The sequence below is a fragment of the Lissotriton vulgaris genome, chromosome 4_1 (assembly GCF_964263255.1).
Source record: "Lissotriton vulgaris chromosome 4_1, aLisVul1.2, whole genome shotgun sequence".
Taxonomy (NCBI): domain Eukaryota; kingdom Metazoa; phylum Chordata; class Amphibia; order Caudata; family Salamandridae; genus Lissotriton; species Lissotriton vulgaris.
The window spans coordinates 924,594,263-924,617,757 of NC_141691.1; the positions used below are offsets into that span (position 1 = coordinate 924,594,263).

The 23,495-nt window shown below is 45.3% G+C and overlaps 1 protein-coding gene across 1 annotated transcript in view; it reads right to left on the reverse strand.

Annotated features, from left to right (window-relative positions):
• The window catches only part of LOC147722732 (aryl hydrocarbon receptor repressor-like), an 831,322-nt gene that overhangs the window by 6,100 nt on the left and 801,727 nt on the right, over window positions 1-23,495 (reverse strand). Inside the window, exon 10 of the mRNA XM_086966883.1 lies at window positions 17,398-17,539. Coding sequence (XP_086823009.1) covers window positions 17,398-17,539 — 142 coding nt within the window. The remainder of the gene's footprint in view (window positions 1-17,397; window positions 17,540-23,495) is intronic.

Genomic DNA, 23,495 nt, shown 5'->3' on the forward strand with positions numbered 1-23,495 from the left:
CTCTCCCCACTCACCTCCACCTCACACAGAACCACCTCTCCTTCAGAAAGCAACTAAAAACCTGGCTATTCGATAAGTAATACACCCACCCTCCCTCAAGCGCCTTGAGACCCTCTGGGTGAGTAGTGCGCTATACAAATCTCTGAACTTGAACTTGAACTTATGCATCAACGTGAGAAATTAGGAGAGCTGGGACCACTTTCACCATGGCTCCTAGTCCCTTTTATATTTGGCAACACATGCTCTGCAATTATAGACATTTTATTCAGCTTTGGCACAAAAATCCATCCCCATTGTCCACTCACTGAGTTGGGGAGCGGTGGGAGGGTCACTGCTTTTCCCAAAAAAACTATCTCCAATAAGGTACAAGCAGATGTAGGACCACCCCTTTCATCTGTCATTCCAGTGGGCCAATCTTGGCGCCTAAAGATATGGGCCCCCCAAGGACTCTTATTGCATTGATCTGCATACAGTAATTATGAATCGTTGGGCAATCCCACATAGTATGGTAAAATGTTCCAAGAGCTTCTTTACATCTTAGGTAGTTTGAATTTGGAGCTTTGCACATTCTCCACAGTATCTCCAGATCGCGGCATACCCTGTGGAAATAGCTCAGCTGAATAAGTCTGAGTGGATGTGCTGCCATCTTCTCCTCGTTCTCAATCCTCCATTTCTTCAAGGTCTTGTTCTCAGTTACTATTGTAAATATAGCACCCCTGAGCAACTATATACAATAAAATAGTAAATGCTTACTGTAGGAGAGTAGGGTCTGCAATCCTATGATCACCCAGATTTTTTGCTTTTGTTTCACTGGTTTACGACTTTCTCTGGCTGTGGGCCTGCCAATCAGACCCACAGCCTAGCTGTTCTCTCACTAAATTGACATGTGTACCTCAGGTGCATTATCCAATTGGGACTGGGCCACCTTATCAGACCCTGTAACTCAGGGCATAGGTGTACCCAGGGCCTACCAGGGGCTGCAGCATGTATTATGCCACCCCTGGATGGCCATCTAAATCTGACACAACTGGCTGCACGACAGCTGGGGCAAGGTGGTGTAATCACCCCTTGCTTTAGATATAGTATACCTATATCTAACCCTAAAAATGGACACACAGATTCCTATCAGTCACTCCTATGGCAGGCCTTGACAATCCTGAAGGCAGAGTGCTTGGAATCGTTTGAGATGGTGCTCTGGCATGAGCTGAGCCCATTTTCAGCTTGCGGAACCAAGTCCTAATAGCTGTTCCATGATAACGCATACCATATACTCTTAAGTGCATTATAATCCTTGCGGTTAAATGCTATCTTTGGGATCGCTTTATCAAAACATGTCGAGTAAGGTGTCATACGAATTGGAATACTAACCCCTCGCCAATTCTGGCGACGGGGTTAGCATTCCACCCTTCTAGAGAGACACGACATGTATGTAACTGTTAACCCCGGTTAAAGTTAACTGAAGCCTCAGCTCCACAAAATGGATGCTGCCACCACAGACACGAGTCTGACCTCCTGCTGCTGGGAGTCCTTCCAGCGAGGAGAGCTTGGACAAAGGGTTTCCTGTCAGGGGCGGTGCTAGCACCATCCCAGATAGGGTTTTGTGTATCCTGGGTAGGCAGGGCTTTACAGGAAGGTGACTGCAGAGTGGCACCACGGTGCTCACTACGCATCTGCCGGCTAGAACCAGTTCCAGGGGCACACCAGCCCCTGGCCTGGGGAAAGTCCGGCATGGGAGAGGGGTGTAACCACCCCCCTTCCTGGTCCCACCCCTAGGGCAGGATCTAGTCGCGTACCCACCCCTTTCTTTAGGATAAAGGCAGGAGCGGGGACCCTTCCAAATTAGATCATCTTTGAATCAAGAAACTACTTTCTATGAAAGGAACTCTCGACTTCTTCTCAAGATTTCTCCCTTGTGGCTAAGGAGTAGTCACCCTGCATCCGCAGGCACCATCTAAGAACTCTGCGGTTTGCTGCACGTCCTTCCTCAAGAATCCGACCGACCAGCACGACGAGACCCGGCTTCCCTGGCACCTCTGACCTCTACCTACCTCTACAGCTAAGCTGAGAACTGTAGGTGCGACGAGACCTCGAGGGACCGGCCATTATCAGAACTGCACGACTTCTATCCAGCACGACAGCCGAGGGATCCTCTGGTGAGTGCTTTGGGGTCCGAGAAGCCCCGACCCTGAGCAGCTCCAGCACCGAAGTCCAGCCCCCCAGCATCTCCACGATCTGCGTGGGGCCCTTCTGCTTTTTGCTGCTCACCGCGTTGTTTGGCTACTAGCCCGCTGGCTTGTGGTCTTCCTAACGACGCCCGACGACATCACCACTGCTGGTCTGGTTGCTCCAGACTGGCCCTTGCTCCCTTCCAAAAGAGGAGCACCCCGGACCCTCCTGGTCCACACCAGACGCCATTTTAGGTCCACCGCGTGGGCTTGAATTTGCGAAGACTTGTTGCCCCAATCCTGGGTCCAGCGACGTCGACAGCATCATCCATCGTGGGACAGCTCGCACCTCCATCCTGGTCGCCGACAACGCCTCCTGGTCTGTGAGACTGCAGAGCCCAGCGTCGCCCACTCACCTAGTCGAGGTGACTACCATCCAGTGCCCTCCTGGTGCCCTCTGACTACTGGCTAGTAGTCACAAACTTGGTCCCCTCTGCTTTCAGGTGTCATCCATCTTTGATCCAGGCTTGGATCACTCGAACTAGCTTCACTGGTCGCCTGCCAGCAAATTCTTTCTTCAGGCTCCTGGTTCGTCTACGAGGAATCCCGACGTCTTTTGAGACCTATGCAGCTGCAGCCCCTGGGCTAGGTAACTTCGGCATTTCGGTGCCCCAGCATAGCCTCACTATCCAAGGGTCAGGATCCACTGTCGTTTTCGATCTACCTAGTCGGGTTCACCCGAGAACACTAACTTTGTGAAATCTAGCTACCATAGACTTTGTCCCGCATCCCGCGTGAGAGTGCACACTCTGCACCCGAGTCCCCTAGGCCTCCTACTAGTAATCTGAAGGTTCAGTAACGTAGACCTAGCGATTCTAAAGCCTATTAGTATAGTACTTACCCGCTAGTAATTTCGCATTCCACTTTCAGAGTATATGGTTTTTCGTGCCCCTCGGGCATTTGTGTAAATTGTGCAACTTGAAGTATTTTCGTAAGAGTTTGGTTGTGTGCTTAGTACCCTGTCCTCATAAAGAGTACAGGGCTGTTGTGATCTAAATAAATACACTGTTTATTTTCATAACACTTGTGTGGTGTCCTTTCACTTGGTGTTCAAGGGGTATATGTGATGGTATAACAGCTGGCTTAACACGCCCTCTAGAGTTTAGCCCGAAGACTGCTCGTATCCACGCTACTAGGATAGCTGGTCTATAAGGTTGACTTACAACCAATCACCATAAGGGTTGTTTGGACTGATACAAAGTGCTCACTAGAATAGTGAACATTATATATCAGGCCAACTTCTCACATTGGTGAGCAGCGGTTGGGATTTGAGCTTGCTGTTATTTTACCACACGTATCCTAAGAATATCTTGTGAAAGATCACATAAGTACTCCAGGTACATATAACTTAGCTTAGAATACTCTGAGTTCTACTGAACCAGCTGTTGTAGCTCCTCAAGGCTTAGCACACCTTGGCTACAACTCTTAGCAAGGGATCAGTAGGCAAACATATAGTGTAGGTAGGTGCATCACTTACACCACACTAGAAAAGCAGCATGTCAGACAAAGGAGGAAACTCTGAGTCTCCCCTTGTGTCAGTTGACCCTCCACAGGTCATGTCCAGATATGCAGCACTTAGCTTCCAGGAGATGAGACAAGTGTGTACCTCCAGGAAGCTAAAACAGGGTTCAAACCCTACCATTCCTTTTCTGATTGGTCTCTTAGAGACTTATGATGCTAGGAGGGCTGGTAACACAGATCCTTCTCATCCAGATGGGAATATGCCCCCCCTAGAGGGAACCACAGGTGACCCTGACCTTATCCATCTCTCAGCAGAAGGTGAAGAGGAGGATGAGGATCTAGAGCCATCTGAGGACGAGGCAGACAAAGGTCCAGAAATAGTTAGCCAGCTAACTAGGGACAACTTAAGCAGGCATGAGAATGGTACTAGGAGACCCCTGGGGCCCCTCTCAGGCCAGCTTAACATTGGGAATGGACGAGTTAGGTCTCTATCCAGAGGCTCTAACAGATCCATTCGAACCAATGGCTCTCAGGCCTCTTCTCACAGAGGGATGACATCCCCTCAGAGGAGAGTGTATGAAGCCAAAGTAAGGGAAGTCAATCTGAGGACTGAAAGGGAAGAACTTGCCCTGGCCAAAGAGAGACTTGCCTTTGCTAGAGAGCAAGAATTGAGTGGGACAAATCCCACTGGTGGCAGCATTCCCCCAAGGGAAAACAGGAGTTTAGATACTAGACACCTGAGTAAGATAGTGCCCCCCTTTAAACAAGGGGATGATATCCACAAATGGATTACTGCTTTGGAGAGGGCCTGCACTGTACAGTGTGTCCCCAAGAGTCAGTGGGCAGCTATCTTGTGCCTCTCCTTTGAAGGTAAAGGTAGAGACAAGCTCCTCACTACTAGAGCTGAGGATGCTAATAATTACCAAGTCCTGAAGAGTACACTGATTGATGGGTTTGGCCTAACCACTGAGCAGTACAGGTTGCTGTTCAGGGATACCCAGAAAACTCAGTCTCAGGATTGGTCTGACTTTGTAGATTGTGTCACTAAGGCTTTGGAGGGCTGGTTGCTGGGCAGTAAAGTTACTGATTATACAGGATTGTACAATCTGATCATGAGGGAGCAGATTTTAAACAATTGTCAGAACCAGTTGTTGCATCAGCACCTTGTTGACTCAGATCTGACCTCTCCCCAAGAATTGGGAAAGAAGGCAGACAGATGGGTCAGAACAAGGGTTAAGCAAAACCAGGGCCAGAACCAGGGTGGTCAGAAGAAAGCAGACCAGAAGGGTAAAGATTCTAAAGGTGAACAAAATGACCAGAAGTCTTCAACAGGTCCCCAACAACCCAAAGAGGGTGGGGGTCAGGCTTCCAGAAAAAGAAGAATCAAGAAGACCAGTCAAAAAGGTGGTGCCAATACTGTAAAAGTAAAACTCACTGGTTTAGTGAGTGCACCAAGAAAGGAGGGCAGACTCCTGCTACTGCTGCCCCTAAGGCACCTGTGCCCCCTAGTACAGCCAGCAGTAGTAGTGCACCTCCCAAGGGTTTAGTTGGGTTAACCTTGGGTTCTGAGGGGTATGACAACCTAGTTGGCACACTCACTCAGGCTGTCCTTGTCTGTACAGGGGATGTGGATATATCCCCTGATGTCAGTCCCAATACTTTGGGCAAATACAGACAGACACCTTTTATCAATGGAAAAATGGCTCAGGCCTATAGGGACACTTGTGCCAGTGTCACAATGGTGACACCTAACTTTGTGGACCCTGGACAGATCATGCCAGGTACAGATTTCCTGGTGACCAATGCAAGCAATGTCACTACCAGTCATAGTATGGCAATTGTTGCTTTCTCCTGGGGAGGGGTAATTGGCCAAAAGAAGGTTGTAGTTAGTTCAGACCTCCCAGTGGATTGTTTGTTGGGCAATGATTTGGAGTCATCACAATGGTCAGAAGTGGAGCATAGGACTCACATGGAGATGTTAGGCTTGCCAGCACATGTGCTTGCTGTGACTAGGTCACAGGCCAGAAGATGCCCCACTGAACAGGTGCTGGATCCTGGAACAATGGACCAGCCACCTTCCAAGAAGAAGAGCAGTAGGGTTAAGGCATCGCCTTCCCCCTTGCCCCAGGTTGAGGATCAAGTCTCAGAGGAGGCTGACCTACAGGAATTGAGGGAAACTGAGCCTAAAGAATTTGAACTTGATCAAGTTGAATTTCTGGGCTCAGGGGGACCCTCAAGAGAAGACCTAGGGAAGGAACAATTAGACTGCCCTTCCCTTGAACCCCTCAGACAGCAGGCTGCTGTTGAGACTGCTGGGAACGCCACAGGTACCCACAAGGTATACTGGGATGATGGACTCCTGTACACTGAGGCAAGAGACCCCAAGCCTGGCATGGCCAGGAGGCTGGTTATCCCCTTGTCTCAGAGAGGTTTCCTTCTTACCTTGGCCCATGAGATTCCCTTAGCAGGACACTTAGGCCAGACAAAGACTTGGGACAGGCTTGTCTCACACTTTCACTGGCCTCACATGAATGAGGATACCAAGGAGTTTTGTCGCTCCTGTGTCACTTGCCAAGCCAGTGGTAAGTCAGGTGGCACAACAAAGGCCCCCCTTATACCAATGCCTGTGGTGGGGTGCCCTTTGAAAGAGTGGGGATTGACATTGTTGGTCCAATGGAACCCCAGACAGCATCAGGGCACAAGTTTATACTGGTGGTAGTGGATCATGCCACCAGGTATCCTGAAGCTATTCCCCTTAGGACCACTACAGCACTTGTGGTGGCAAGAGCCCTAGTTGGAGTGTTCTCCAGAGTGGGCTTCCCTAAGGAGGTTGTCTCTGACAGAGGTGCAAACTTCATGTCAAGCTACTTAACTGCTATGTGGAAGGAATGTGGTGTCAACTACAAGTTCACTACACCCTATCATCCACAATGCAATGGGCTTGTTGAAAGGTTCAACAGGACCCTAAAAGGGATGATTCATGGACTACCTGAAAAGCTCAGGCGTAGATGGGATGTCCTGATACCCTGCCTTCTGTTTGCTTACAGAGAGGTCCCACAAAAGGGGGTTGGCTACAGCCCTTTTGAACTTTTGTATGGGCATCCTGTAAGAGGACCCCTGTGTTTGGTGAAGGAAGGATGGGAGAGACCTCTCAAAAAGCCTGCAACCAACATAGTGGACTATGTACTTGGTCTCCGCTCCAGGATGGCTGAGAATATGGAGAAGGCATCTGAAAACCTTAAGGCCAGCCAAGAACTCCAAAAAGCTTGGCATGACCAAAAGGCTGTCCTGACTGTGTATCAGCCTGGACAGAAGGTGTGGGTGTTGGAGCCAGTGGCCCCAGCAGCACTCAAAGACAAATGGTCTGGGCCCCACACAATTCTTGAGCAAAAGGGAGAGGTCACCTACCTGGTGGACCTTGGAACTCCCAGGAGCCCCCACAGGGTGCTCCATGTTAACAGGCTCAAAGCATATGTCGACAGGAAAGACATGAGCTTGCTCATGGCCATAGATGAGGGACAGGAGGAAGAGAGTGACCCTCTCCCAGACCTGCTCACTCAGAATCCTGATGATGGATCAGTGGATGGTGTTGTCTTTTGTGGCAGCCTCTCTGAACATCAACAGAAGGATTGCAAACAAGTTCTTCAATCCTTCAGGCATATGTTCTCTCTAACACCCAGTCAAACCAATTGGTGTACCCATGAGGTTGACACTGGTGACAGCTTGCCAGTCAAGAGTAAAATCTACAGGCAGCCTGATCATGTTAGAGACTGCATCAAAACAGAAGTGCAGAAAATGTTGGAGTTGGGAGTCATTGAACCCTCAGATAGCCCTTGGGCTAGTCCAGTAGTTCTAGTGCCAAAGCCTCACACCCAGGGTGGTAAGAAAGAGATGAGGTTTTGCGTAGACTACAGGGGTCTCAATGCAGTCACTAAGACTGATGCCCACCCAATACCAAGGGCAGATGAGCTTATAGATAGATTGGCTTCTGCCAACTACTTAAGTACATTTGACCTGACAGCTGGGTATTGGCAAATCAGGTTAGCTGAGGATGCCAAGCCCAAGACAGGATTTTCTACCCCTGGTGGGCATTATCAATTTGTGGTAATGCCCCTTGGTTTGAAAAATGCACCTGCCACCTTCCAAAGGTTGGTGAATCATGTTCTCACTGGGCTGGATGACTTCTGTGCAGCATATCTTGATGATATTGCTGTCTTTAGCTCCACCTGGGAGGATCACCTGGTCCACCTGAGGAAAGTGTTAGAGGCACTGCAAGCAGCAGGTCTCACTATCAAGGCCACAAAGTGCCAGATAGGGCAGACACAGGTTGTATACTTGGGCCACCTTGTAGGTGGAGGCCAAGTCCAGCCACTGGAGAGCAAAATACAGTCAATCAGGGACTGGGCTCCTCCAACCACCCAGACTCAGGTTCGAGCTTTCTTGGGCCTGACTGGTTACTATAGAAAGTTTGTCAGAAATTATGGATCAATTGTGACTCCACTTAATGAACTGACAAGTAAGAAAATGCCAAAGAAAGTTCAGTGGACAGCAGGCTGTCAAAAAGCATTCGATGACCGAAAGCAGGCCATGTGCACAGCACCTATCCTCAAGAGTCCAGACTACTCCAAACCATTCATTGTCCAAACAGATGCTTCTGAGTTGGGTGTGGGAGCTGCTCTATCTCAACTGAATTTTGATGGTCGAGACCAGCCCATTGCTTTTATAAGCAGAAGGCTGACCCGCAGAGAGAAAAATTGGTCAGCTATTGAGAGGGAGGCCTTTGCTGTGGTTTGGGCCCTGAAGAAACTGAGGCCATACTTGTTTGGCACTCATTTCAAGATTCAGACCGACCATAAGCCCCTCTTATGGCTAAATCAAATGAAGGGTGAAAACCCCAAACTACTTAGGTGGTCCATTTCCCTACAGGGGATGGATTTTACAGTGGAGCATAGACCTGGCAATGATCATGGCAATGCAGATGGGCTCTCCAGGTATTTCCACTTAGAGCAAGAAGACTCACCTGGTCAAGGTTAGTTTATTGTCCCAAATTATGGGGGGGGGGGGGGTCATGTAGGAGAGTAGGGTCTGCAATCCTATGATCACCCAGATGTTTTGCTTTTGTTTCACTGGTTTACGACTTTCTCTGGCTGTGGGCCTGCCAATCAGACCCACAGCCTAGCTGTTCTCTCACTAAATTGACATGTGTACCTTAGGTGCATTATCCAATTGGGACTGGGCCACCTTATCAGACCCTGTAACACAGGGCATAGGTGTACCCAGGGCCTACCAGGGGCTGCAGCATGTATTATACCACCCCTGGATGGCCATCTAAATCTGACACAACTGGCTGCACGACAGCTGGGGCAAGGTGGTGTAATCACCCCTTGCTTTAGATATAGTATACCTATATCTAACCCTAAAAATGGTCACACAGATTCCTATCAGTCACTCCTATGGCAGGCCTTGACAATCCTGAAGGCAGAGTGCTTGGAATCATGTGAGATGGTGCTCTGGCATGAGCTGAGCCCGTTTGCAGCTTGCGGAACCAAGTCCTAATAGCTGTTCCATGATAACGCATACCATATACTCTTAAGTGCATTATAATCCTCGCGGTTAAATGCTATCTTTGGTATCGCTTTATCAAAACATGTCGAGTAAGGTGTCATACAAATTGGAATACTAACCCCTCGCCAATTCTGGCGACGGGGTTAGCATTCCACCCTTCTAGAGGGACACGACATGTATGTAACTGTGAACCCCGGTTAAAGTTAACTGAAGCCTCAGCTCCACAAAATGGGTGCTGCCACCACAGACACGAGTCTGACCTCCTGCTGCTGGGAGTCCTTCCAGCGAGGAGAGCTTGGACAAAGGGTTTCCTGTCAGGGGCGGTGCTAGCACCATCCCAGACAGGGTTTTGTGTATCCTGGGTAGGCAGGGCTTTACAGGAAGGTGACTGCAGAGTGGCACCCCGGTGCTCACTACGCATCTGCCAGCTAGAACCAGTTCCAGGGGCACACCAGCCCCTGGCCTGGGGAAAGTCCGGCATGGGAGAGGGGTGTAACCACCCCCCTTCCTGGTCCCACCCCTAGGGCAGGATCTAGTCGCGTACCCACCCCTTTCTTTAGGATAAAGGCAGGAGCGGGGACCCTTCCAAATTAGATCATCTTAAAATCAAGAAACTACTTTCTACGAAAGGAACTCTCGACTTCTTCTCAAGATTTCTCCCTTGTGGCTAAGGAGTAGTCACCCTGCATCCGCAGGCACCATCTAAGAACTCTGCGGTTTGCTGCACATCCTTCCTCAGGAATCCGACCGACCAGCACGACGAGACCCGGCTTCCCTGGCACCTCTACCTACCTCTACAGCTAAGCTGAGAACCGTAGGTGCGACGAGACCTCGAGGGACCGGCCATCATCAGAACTGCACGACTTCTATCCAGCACAACCGCCGAGGGATCCTCTGGTGAGTGCTTTGGGGTCCGAGAAGCCCCGACCCTGAGCAGCTCCAGCACCGAAGTCCAGCCCCCCAGCATCTCCACGATCTGGGGCCCTTCTGCTTTTTGCTGCTCACTGCGTTGTTTGGCTACTAGCCCGCTGGCTTGTGGCCTTCCTAACGACGCCCGACGACATCACCACTGCTGGTCTGGTTGCTCCAGACTGGCCCTTGCTCCCTTCCAAAAGAGGAGCACCCCGGACCCTCCTGGTCTACACCAGACGCCATTTTAGGTCCACCGCGTGGGCTTGAATTTGCCAAGACTTGTTGCCCCAATCCTGGGTCCAGCGACGTCGACAGCATCATCTATCGTGGGACAGCTCGCACCTCCATCCTGGTCGCCGACAACGCCTCCTGGTCCGTGAGACTGCAGAGCCCAGCGTCGCCCACTCACCTAGTCGAGGTGACTACCATCCATTGCCCTCCTGGTGCCCTCTGACTACTGGCTAGTAGTCACGAACTTGGTCCCCTCTGCTTTCAGGTGTCATCCATCTTCGATCCAGGCTTGGATCACTCGAACTATCTTCACTGGTCGCCTGCCAGCAACTTCTTTCTTCAGGCTCCTGGTTCGTCTACGAGGATTCCCGACGTCTTTTGAGACCTATGCAGCTGCAGCCCCTGGGCTAGGTAACTTCGGCAATTCGGTGCCCCAGCATAGCCTCACTATCCAAGGGTCAGGATCCACTGTCGTTTTCGATCTACCTAGTCGGGTTCGCCCGAGAACACTAACTTTGTGAAATCTAGCTACCATAGACTTTGTCCCGCATCCATCGTGAGAGTGCACACTCTGCACCCGAGTCGCCTAGGCCTCCTACTAGTAATCTGAAGGTTCAGTAACGTAGACCTAGCGATTCCAAAGGCTATTAGTATAGTACTTACCCGCTAGTAATTTCGCATTCCACTTTCAGAGTATATGGTTTTTCGTGCCCCTCGGGCATTTGTGTAAATTGTGCAACTTAAAGTATTTTCGTAAGAGTTTGGTTGTGTGCTTAGTACCCTGTCCTCATAAAGAGTACAGGGCTGTTGTGATCTAAATAAATACACTGTTTATTTTCATAACACTTGTGTGGTGTCCTTTCACTTGGTGTTCAAGGGGTATATGTGATGGTATAACAGCTGGCTTAACACGCCCTCTAGAGTTTAGCCCGAAAACTGCTCGTATCCACGCTACTAGGATAGCTGGTCTATAAGGTTGACTTACAACCAATCACCATAAGGGTTGTTTGGACTGATACAAAGTGCTCACTAGAATAGTGAACATTATATATCAGGCCAACTTCTCACACTTACTTTTTCAGGCTTTCTACAGTCCTATGGGTGGCTTTGCTGATGAAGGCGCCCTTTACACCAAAGCGCACGTAGATCTCATAAAGACCGATCAACAATTCAAGCCACAATTTATGTGATCATGTTATCTGTGACATTAAATTAACTTTAAGATGTGTTGCCCATACATAATCTTGAACTTTTTCCCCCCTGATTTGAGAGACAGAAGTTAGATTAAGTCATTAGAAGCATTAGTTTACAATGATGTATTGTTGTGTGAATGTGTTACTGTATGGTGATGTGATTGTTGTTTGTCATTAATGTGACAGTCATTTTATCTTGTGTATATTATGTTCTTATTTTTAAGAAAAAATGTCAATTCATTAATAAAAAAGATTGATATTTCCCAATATCAGTCTTGTGGCCCATTCATACAGTAAGATGTTACTATTTTATTGGTAAAAAACATTAGTGGGCCATTGCATATTCTTCATGGGGGTGGGGGGGAGGAGCCGTGGGAAGCGAGGGAGAAACAAAGCCACAGAGGAGAGGGGAAATCGCACAGTATCCCTCACTCTTCAAATTCAATGTTCCAAAAATGTCCTACCCTGCGGGTCGTGATCTCATAAAAATGTTAAACCATGAATTGTGTTCTGTAAATAAACTGGCAATTGGAAGTTTTGTAATGTGTACAGGAATCAAGGAAGGGACACCATTTTGAACAGGTCTGACCTGCCTATTGTAGCGATGAGGAGAGAGGACCGTCCTTTCAGTTCCCTCCTTGTAGGGGTGTATCAAGGATGCAGTGTTCAGTTCTTTCTCTTTTGGTCTAGAGTTACATTAGTATCTAGATATTTAAAGTGATCCCTGTGTAGATGTAGTTGGATGTGTATCAGCTAGTGTGGAGGAGCGATGGTAACTTGTACATAGGTGACTTTCACCAGTTTACTTGTGATCCAAATGCATCCCCAGAAACATGTAACAGCGGTGTCAACCTAGGTTGGCCGCTGAATGAGAAGCAACATGTCATCTGCCATATCTCTCCACTGAAAGCTTATGAGTTGGGCGTCTTTTGCTGACCCACTCTGTCAATGGCTCTATGATCAAAGCGAGCAATATTGGAGATAGCGAACACCCTTGTCATGTACTTCTTCCTGTAGGGAAAGGGGGGCTACAGAGCATCACGTACACCCAGATCTGCACCCACAGGGTATTGCATTAAATCTTTAAATCCATTAGCCCCCAATTCCCTCTCCATCCTATACTTCCTACCTAGAGGCATCTGTTACCCTAAAAAGCTAACCAAAGCACTCTAGTCTTAGTAAATCAATGGGAATATGCGGGCTGTTCCTGTTCTAAACCCTGTCTGTCATGATAAGCTCCTGATAGCATTTCACCATTGCCTTGCCTGAATAAAGCCTTGGGTCAGAGGGTTAAGATTCTTGCGATGCAGTCTCAATTATTGCAGAGAAAGGGGCAGATTTACAAGCCCCTTACGCCACTTTTGCGTCACGTTTAACATGGGAAAAGTGACGCAAAAGTGGTGCAAGGGGCTTGTAAATCTGCCCCAAAGTGCTTTACGATTGACAAAGGAGTTTTGCAGCTGTTACCTCATTGCAAAATCATTTTTATAATTGTTCAGCCCAAAGCCTAGCAAAGAGGAAGACATACCATTAACAAGTGCTCCTGTGGCGTTTGCATGTTTATATCTTGTGCAACACCAGTGTGTAATAAACTATTCTTATTGGAAAAAAACCTTTAGCATCAGTCCCATGTCCATTTTTGCACAAGCATTCTGGGCCATATTATCAAGAAAGGGCGATACATTATCGGCGCTTTTATCGGCAGGAAACTGCCGCTAAAGCGGCGATAATGGGCTTGATAATATGCCTGATAATATGCCCTTGTGAATTCCCATAGAAGCCCAGGTTAACACCAGAACCTGGGCTTCTATGGGAATTCACAAGGACATATTATCAAGCCCATTATCGCCGCTTTAGCGGCAGCTTCCTGCCGATAAAAGCGGCGATAATGTATCGCCCTTTCTTGATAATATGGCCCTACATTTTTAGTTAGAATGATGCAAATCACTTGGAAATGATCACTGCACAATCTTAGGATGATAAAGAGGTTTGTGTGGCCGGCTCAGTACTAATATTTATGTGGGATCTTTCTACAAAGGGTTCACAGAAATACATTTTCCAATAAACAAATTAGTTACTTACCTTCAGTAATGCTCTTTCTGGTGGGTATCAATGTGCAAATTCCTCAACTTTGGCATCCTTCCAAGCAGAAGATTAGATCCAGTACTGTTTCAATAGCCCCTCCCATGAGAACAAGAAGCTGCATGTAGGCGCTACCCCTGCATGCTGGCTTTACATTTCCTTCTTTTTCAGTGCTCTCAGACACGTGACTGAAGATACTGATGTGACAACTGGCAATGAGCAAATGTAACTCGGAACCTCATTAATTTCCGAATGTCTATAGAACGGGAGGCAGGCAGACAGTGGGGAATCTTTGGGTAGATAAAGTTATAGAAGGTAAACAACTTATTTTTTGATGGATACTTCTCCAGAAGATTGCTTACCTTTTGAAAATTCTAAAACATCCCCTCTCCCCGAAAGTAGATCGGCCTGAGGAGTGGATCTACACCAGGAAGTTCTGCAGAATTGATGGGCAAGTTGGCCAAATTGGCCTTTCAAGCACATCTAAGAATGGATAAAATAGAAAGTATGAGCGGAAGCTCATGTAGTGGCCAAGTGGATGTCCATGACAGGAGCATCCAGGCCAAGGCTATAATCACAGCCTTTACTCAAGAGGAGTGAATCCTGAGGTATTTGGGAGCATCCAGGGCAAAGAACAATGCAGTGGGATATGGTCAGTTTTCAGACAGGCTTTCCTTTCTTGCCACCGGCAAAACCAATGAGCACCTAGTCATCAGTGGGGTGCTTCTTCTTCCTATCAATATAGAAACAAAGGGCACGTTGCCAGTCCAACCTGTATAATCCTCCGCCTCCTTGGATGGATGTGGGGGAGAAAGAAATATGGAAGTGCAATGCTATGACCCATGTAAAAAGGTGGCAGCACTTTCTGAAGAAAGGGTGTACGGATCTGAAGAACTAGCTAGACTGGGAAGAAGGTTCCACGAGAAAGATGGACCGGCAAAGCTTGAAACTCACTAACATGGCATGTGGAAGCGACTGTACTGAAGAATAGTTTTCAGGGAAAGAAGCTGGAGACATGCAATGGTGTTGTCTGGTTTAAGATATCCTTTCAGCTGGAGTAAAACATTTGTTCTTAAAGAATCTTCTGCCTCAGATTGAATATTGCACACTTTAGAAATAAACACCAGTGAGACATGAATGGTGTATTTGTCCTCCCACTGGGTGCTAATATTTGCCCAAGAATGAACTAAAGCAATTTTGGTGCGCTGCCAGGTGAGGAGGAAAAGGAGGACTGATGGTTCTCGCTTGTACCTCGTCCCACCCATAGGGCCTGTAGATTCTATGTGGGCTACTGGATTTACTGCAATAGATCACACTGACAGAAAACTAGGCACCTGGAATATCTGTGAAACACCAATATTACTGGTGTAATGCAGATGCAGTGGAAGCCGGGCCCAGAGAATGCATCATATTATGACTACTTTCAAATCTGTCAAGAACAGAATCAACCTTTTCACCAAAGAACCAGGCGCCATCAAAAAGCATGTCCATGAGAGAAGCCTAAAGGTCTCCAGAAAGTCCTGTAGAGTATGTACAGGTGTTTCTGCGGGTGATGACACTGGTTCCAGTGGCAAAGGCCAGAAAATATGAAGAATCCAGACCAGAGTGTAAGATTTACTTGGCCATGCCATGCAACCTAGTAGTATCCCAATAGCAAGCCAGCAGGCAAGACACACTTAGATAATACAGTGCCAAGTTCCCATGGAAACAACATTCTTGTCCCTGGCATTCATTTGCTTAGACTCTGTCTGGAAGAGTAAAAGAAAAGGAACTAGCCGTTGCCACAATATCTGAAAACTCCCCAGGTAACTCAGGGTGCCCCTTTTCCAGGATCGGCATAGGCCCGGAGGAGGAAGGTAAAGCCAGAGTTGGGTCCTATGGGCGCAAACTAATCAACCTTATCCGTGAACCGGTAGCATCTGGAAGTTGATGAGTCTCACTTACACATTTTGGGCCTTATTTACAAGGAATAAATGCGCTTGGTGCTACAAGCCATTTGGCTGCAATGCTGCGTTAATTCTGAAGCAAAGGGATGCGTCATATCTAAAACGATATGCAAATCCCTTTGCTCTCCCCTGCATTGGCACACAATTAGCTGCCATGCACCATGGTGGAAGGGTGCCAGCATCCCGGTTATGATTGTTTTTGAGCAAGAAGGGAAACCTCCCTACACAAAAAAAACAATCACAAGAGGTGGTTTTATCTTCCTATGTGTAGAAAGAGGAAAATAACGAGGAGAAATGAAAGCTTTTCTCCTCGTTGCACCTCCCTACGCCTCCCCTGGGGAAGCGTAGCATTCTGACACACTTCCAGGATTACAATTTCTCGTAAATCTGGAAATGTGACGGAAGCCATGGGTGTTGCGTGGGAAAACCCACAGCAACACCCATGGCATGTCCCTTTCACACATAGTGCTTCATTTAAAGGGGCCGTACAAGGACACGAAAAGACAAGCAGTGTGGCTTTACGTGTCCTACTAAATATGGGGCAGCAAGATGCACTGCCAGTGCGTCATAAAAAGAGACGCACCGGTGGCGCATGGGGCTTGTGAATAAGCCTCACAGTGCTTCTTCTTCTACTCACTGTCCCTAGACTTTGACTTAATGGATACAGGAGATCTAGAAGGACAACACCCTTGTTTTTTGCGTTCAGTCATGTATAGTTCCACCTCTCCCACATCACCTTTGGATGCAGAAAAGAGTTTTTGTTGTAGGATGACACCACCAGCAAACGTGTTGATTCATGATTTACAATTTGCTTGTGACATGTAAGAAAGGCTTTTAAACCTGTAGTCATAAGTGGTCAACATCCCTGTTACACTGCCAGAATATATTTATTTAAATATTTTATGTTGAAATGAAAAGAGCAGAACCCGGAACCATGTCAAGGAACACATAAAAAATGGAACCGAGGTCAGTGTATTTGGGAGTCTCAGTGTTGTCATGTCCAGGATGAGATGGATTCATACCGGAGGCCTTTGGCACTACTTACTGGTACTCAGGACGCAGTAGGAGGATCATTTATGAGGCTTCCTACGCTGCCGGAACGTCACTTTTTGTGACATTCCGTGGGGTAGGAGCCTGCTCCATATTTATGAGCCAGCATTAAGCCCCTTTTTTGGGCTTAGTGCTGCCTTGTAATTATTGTTCCCTTTAACACCTGGTTTCTGCATTAAAGGGGCGTGCAATGGGTGTTGCTGGAGGTGTTCCCAGCAACATCCATGGCTTTTTGACACTGCCCTAAGTTTACGAGAAATTGTAACTCTGTGGAATCGCCAAAAACATATGCCTCTTCAGGGGAGGCATAAGGGAGGCACAACGAGGATTGCGTTTGTGCAGGATGGTTTGGCTTCCTGCACAAAAATAATCATCCCTGCAACGCAGGCACCCTTGCACCATGGTGCAAAGGTGCCTGCGCTGGCGCACTGCAGCACATTGTGTGCCGGTGCAAGGGAAAAGGGCAGGCATGCGCTGTATCTGATAGACACAGTGCCTAACCTGCCCTTTACTTTTGCTCATAGGGCCGCGCAGCAGGAAGGCCTGAGGCACTGCCCTACTGCAAAAACTCATAAATGAGGCCCTTAGTCTTTTCTAGATCCTGCTTCACACCTACGAGGATTAGAAATGTGAGTAATCTGCAGATAGAAGTAGCCATCATCAGAAACTGGATTAAGTGGAAAGTTATTGTTTACCATTGATTGATAAAAACAAGACAAATAAATGAATTACCTTTGAGGTTGCTGAGGAACGATGACATACTCTGAGCATCCATTTCTATACAAATGTTGAGTGTTGGCTTCCACCCAGACCCACTGATCATCATTTGTTCGAACCTTGAATAACGAGACACCATTTTCTCCGCTATTCATCACTGTTAGAACGGACAGAAAACAAACTGTGAATTCATAATCTATACCATTACTACTAAATGTTGTTTTGGCTGTTAACTTCGGATAACATATTTTCTGAAGTCAACCTATTTTCTATGAACGATATTAAACATTTCTTTTGTACATATTTGCAAGATCCATTTTCAGTTTCCTTCATAACCTTCTGTTTAAAGAGTTCTTCTAATTTAATAATAGTTTTTGGGTGGACTAATTAGAAAACTTTGACAGAAACCTCTTTTATACAGTGCATACTGATCTCTTGCCATCATACACCATAAGGGAAGGTTAACAAATATGACAAGTCGTTCTCCACATTAGTAATTTTTCAGTTTACTCTTCTATTAAAGTACATCTTCTGTTATCATCTTTAAATATTTTTCCTCTCACCCTGTTCCCTGATTTTCTAGAGATTAGATTGATTACATTATTTATTGCTTGATTAACAAAAATCATTGCAATTAAAATGTTTGCAAAACAAAACAGTCTATAAAAACATTATCACATTCCTATAGATAGTAGGCACCTATAAAACAAATCTATAGTTACAGGCCATACAATAACTATAAAACCATTTGTAAGCTTCTATTTAAAACAACCATACAAGTATCCTCAACCGTGTGAAATTACATTCATAGTTATACATTCAAATCCAATTAACCTTGTAAATCAATATTTAAATCATCTGTAAAATCTATTCAGGCATGGACTGGATTATTACACATGGAAGTGCAAATTCCATTGTGCAAACTGGCTATAAAACTGCATCAGTATCTTCCGGTGTGCGGACAAGCTATAAAGGTGCATCAGTATCTTTGTTATTTAAGTTTTTAAAAAATTGCCATAGCAGCATAGACACTTAAATCTTTCATTACGCCTTAGTGTGCAAAATAAGCAGTTACAATGCATCCATGTATTCAATATTTCTCCTAGAATCATTTAATTTAATTATATTATACCTTAAGCAATCAATCCCAAATATTTTTCAACAACAGCTAAAACTTTATCAATTGACATACCAGCGGTATTGGTTTGCCAGATCGAGCCTAACGTGCCGATCTAGACCAATTTTCATAATTCTAGTTGTTTTCAGATTTAATTCTAGGCCATTCATTAATATATAATCATCAAAAGCATTTATCAATCTTTGTAGAGCTGATTTTCTAGAGAGCTTTGCTAGAGAGCCTTCACTTTCTAGAAGATCATGTGCCTCTGTGCTAATGTATGCATGAGTGCCTACATGTTTTCCCAAAGTATTTATTGTACAGCTACCTTGTACAAACCCTTTTGGATTTTGCAACTTCACAACTAGCAAATAAAAATCTAAAGCTGTGATTTTTGTACACATCAAGCTTTTTCATTTTTTATTTTAAAAGATCCTGCAAAATGTGTGCCTGAGAAAGGTCCTTTCTTCCCTTTTCTTCTGCTGCGTGGCCAGTGACGGTACAAAAGGGGGTGGTGATGGACGGAGCATCTGAATCAATCAAACACTCACACCCAGTCAAAGGATCTGGGTATAATCCATCACCGTTCTTTAGCCCACTCTGCCACCCCAGTTCAGATATGGCTATAAGCAAATCGGTCTGACCCTGTGCCTCATGGGAACAGTCCATCCCAAACTGCCAAGCCATGTCTTCCCTGGACCGGAAACAAGCTTCCCAGGACCGGTTTCTGGCATTCCAGCCGTCTTCTGCCCGGCTTGCTTGAATCCAGTGGCAAAGTGAGCAAGGGACTCACGTCTGAGAATACCCTGCCACACTTATGGTGGCCAAAAGCGGTACAAAAGGGGGTGGTGATGGACGGAGCATCTGAATCAATCAAACACTCACACCCAGTCAAAGGATCTGGGTATAATCCATCACCGTTCTTTAGCCCACTCTGCTACCCCAGTTCAGACATGGCTATAAGCAAATCAGTCTGACCCTGTGCCTCATGGGAACAGTCCAGCCCGAACTGCCAAGCCATGTCTTCCCTGGACCGGAAACAAGCTTCCGAGGACCGGTTTCCGGCATTCCAGCTGTCTTCAGCCCGGCTTGCTTGAATCCAGTGGCAAAGTGAGCAAGGGACTCACGTCTGAGCAGACCCTGCCACACTTATGGCGGCCAAAAGCGGTACAAAAGGGGGTGGTGATGGACAGAGCATCTGAATCAATCAAACACTCACACCCAGTCAAAGGATCTGGGTATAATCCATCACCGTTCTTTAGCCCACTCTGCCACCCCAGTTCAGACATGGCTATAAGCAAATCAGTCTGACCCTGTGCCTCATGGGAACAGTCCAGCCCAAACTGCCAAGCCATGTCTTCTCTGGACCGGAAACAAGCTTCCGAGGACCGGTATCTGGCATTCCAGCCGTCTTCAGCCCGGCTTGCTTGAATCCAGTGGCAAAGTGAGCAAGGGACTCACGTCTGAGCATACCCTGCCACACTTATGGCGGCCAAAAGCGGTACAAAAGGGGGTGGCGATGGACGGAGCATCTGAATCAATCAGACGTGAGTCCCTTGCTATGATATGAATATAAATCTGACGAATAATGCAATACAAGGGGGGTATGGAAATTATACAGGTCGAAAACCAAGAGTGTATAAATCCCTTGTTAATTTATTACATGATCAAGGACTGATTGATGTATGGGGAAAGCTTCGTGGGGGGGATAATGGGTTTACTTTTTATTCATATCCCCATAAAAAAATTGTTAGATTAGATTATTTTTTTGCCCCAGAAAATTTGTTGGAAGGTGCTAAAATTAGAACTTACCCCAGAATCACTTCTGATCATTCTCCGATAATGATTGAAATACAGAGGCGAGAGAAGAGATTAACATCCTCTATTTTTTCTCATGATCGAAAATTGGGACTGAATGATGAATTTAATACATATGTGAAAAGTTGGATTCGATCTTTTTTTAGTAATAATCAGGGTACGGCTAATATAGGTATAGTGTGGGACACTTTCAAAGCAGGGTTCCGGGGAGAGTGCATTAGTTTTTCATCTTGGCAGCAAAAGAAACTTAAAAAACAACTTGATAAACTATATGAATTGTTGGTAAATGCAGAGATCCTTTTAACTAGGGAAGTTGTTCAGGGTAGGAAGGAGCTCTGGGAGGTTGAGAATGGGGTTGCAAAGGCTAGAGCTAATATTCTTGGCTTTTGGGATACAGAAATTGCAAGGAGATTTCTAACCTCTAAAATGCAAAGCTATGAATTGGGGGAAAAATTGGTAAAAGATTAGCGGTAAGACTGCGAATGAAGCAGTCTGCTTGGAACATCAACTCAATGAAGGATTCTCAAGGTGTATCTCACTCAGAGCCGGAACACATTCTTAGTATATTTCAAAATTTTTATGCTGAACTTTATTCGAAGGATGAAAGCTCAGATGCAGCCACTCAATGGTGTGCCAGATTGGAGACAGGGTTGAAAGTTTTAGATCCTTTAGTTGCAGATGAACTGGATCTACCAATAACGATGGTAGAGCTAGAAATGGCAGTAAAGAGCTTAGCAGTTGGTAAAGCCGCTGGCCCAGACAGAATACCTGCGGAAGTATATAAACAATTTTTTAATACTCTAAAGGACGAATTGTTGTATGTTATGCTTGAAGCACAGCAGGGAAACCCACCTAACACGTGGTCTGATGCGACTATTGTTGTTTTTGTAAAAAGGGTAAACCTGCGGATAATGTGGGATCCTATCGACCAATATCTTTATTGAACGTTGATAGTAAGATTTATTCAAAGATTTTGGCCAATCGATTATCTAATGTTGTAACATCTCTAGTTTCTCGACAACAGCACGGTTTTATACCAAAAAGAGGGACGGTTGATCACATAAATAAAGTCATTACGTTGTTTGATTATGCCGCAGTAAATAAACAGAAATTAGCGCTTTTTCTGTTAGACGCAGAAAAAGCGTTCGATCGTGTGTGCTGGGATTATTTATGGAGATTGATGGCCGAAATGGGATTTGGTCAAAAATACATTAAGGCAATTAAATCTTTATATTCTAAACCAACTGCCAAAATTTCTGTTTTAGGGGCTCTGTCTCAGTCTTTAAACATTACCAGAGGGACTCGCCAAGGTTGTCCCAGTTCTCCGTTATTATTTGCGTTATATATTAATCCCTTTATTGAACAATTAAATCAAAATATTTTAATACCCCCCTTTATAATATCTGATTTTGCTTTTTCTGTCTTCGCTTACGCGGATGATATTGCGGTGGTTACTGTTAGGCCAGATACTGCCGTTTTAGAGATTGAGAGGCTAGCAAAGGATTTTGGAAATACAACAGGCTATAAGCTTAATGAATCAAAAACCCAGATTTTATGTTCGGAAGCCCTAATTTGGGAAGATGAGAGGGTGGTGAAGGAGGTTACGTACCTCGGGATACTGATTAAGAACAATATGACTGATCTAATCGACACCAATTGGAACTCAGTATATGACAAAATTAAGATTTCACTTGAGAGATGGGAACGATTATATTTGACTATTATTGGACGCACTAACGTTATAAAGATGAATGTTTTACCTAAAGTGTTATACTTGTTTAGGTCAATACCTTTAGAATTTCCAAAGTCTAAAACACAGGCCTTGCAATCTCTATGTGGGAAATTTATCTGGAGCCCCGGAAAACCAAGACGGGCTATGAAGTATATGATGCTACCAACTGAAAGGGGAGGGTTAGAGGTACCAGATTTCTTTCTTTATTATATAGTTTGCTTTTTATTAAAAATGAGAATTTTGATTACAGGAGAGTCAACTGAGTATATGTATAACCGCCCACCAATTTTTGAAATCTTGCTGGGGCCCTATGTGAAGCAGAGTTTTTTTATTGAAATTGATTGCAGCTACTATAAGCGAACACGATTTAAGGCATTAATAGGAGCTTATAAGACGTGGAAATGGTTAACTCGAACAATTGCAATTGGGAAGCTTTCGTATTATACTCCTTTCTGTGCATCAAGATTACTGCCTAATATATTTTTGGATGGAATGGCCTTAAAATGGCAAAAAAAAGGGGTTAAAAGGCTGGGAGACATGTGCATGATGGATGGCAAGTGTAAATCTTTTGTGGAATTATCTGATCAGTTTGATTTGCCCAGAAGTTATTTCTTTAAATTTTTACAAATTCGGGAATTTTTCAATAGACAAAAGTTAATAGTACATAAGCACCAAGTTATCGAGGGGATTGGTGGACAGGTGAAAATTGGTATTTTGTATAAAATGCTTGTAGGTCAGAAAGGGGACGATCTTGAGAAATTTAGGGTAAAATGGGTCAACAGTCTAGAGGATACAGAAGTGGTTGTGGAAGATCTTATTTTGTTGTTCAAAGAAGCTTTAATGTCAGCTAACTTAAAAGCAAAATTCTTTAAAACTTTGTTTGATTTATATTATACACCTGAACGAATGTCCAAATGGGGGGAGGGTTTTGATGGAAAATGTTTTCGGTGTAAAACTGATCATGCAGATAGTTTACACATTTTTTTTCCTGCCCTAGATTGGCTGGATTCTTAGAAGATATTGAAAAATGTATATCCTTAGTGCTTAATTTTCGCTTGACGATCACCCCATCGATGTTGGTGCTGAGGAAAATACCTAATGATAACCCTGCTGACAGATTGTATAGCTTTCGCCATTTTTTTTTTTACTATGACTGTTGCACGATTATGTATTGCTACAGAGTGGCTACAGGAAAAGCCACCGTTATTTCAACAATGGCGAGCACGAATGTACAGCTTATATAAATTGGAGGGGGGTCTCTTTTCAGTTTCTGGGTCTAGGAGAAAGTATATATTTATTTGTAATGTAGAAAAATATTTTATAAACGTGCAGCACTATTAACTTAAATTTGAAATAAATATACAATTAATTAAAAAAATGAAATTTAATTACCATCTTTTTTAAAGATATATTTTAAGAAAAAGCTCACCTAAAGTAAACTGTAAT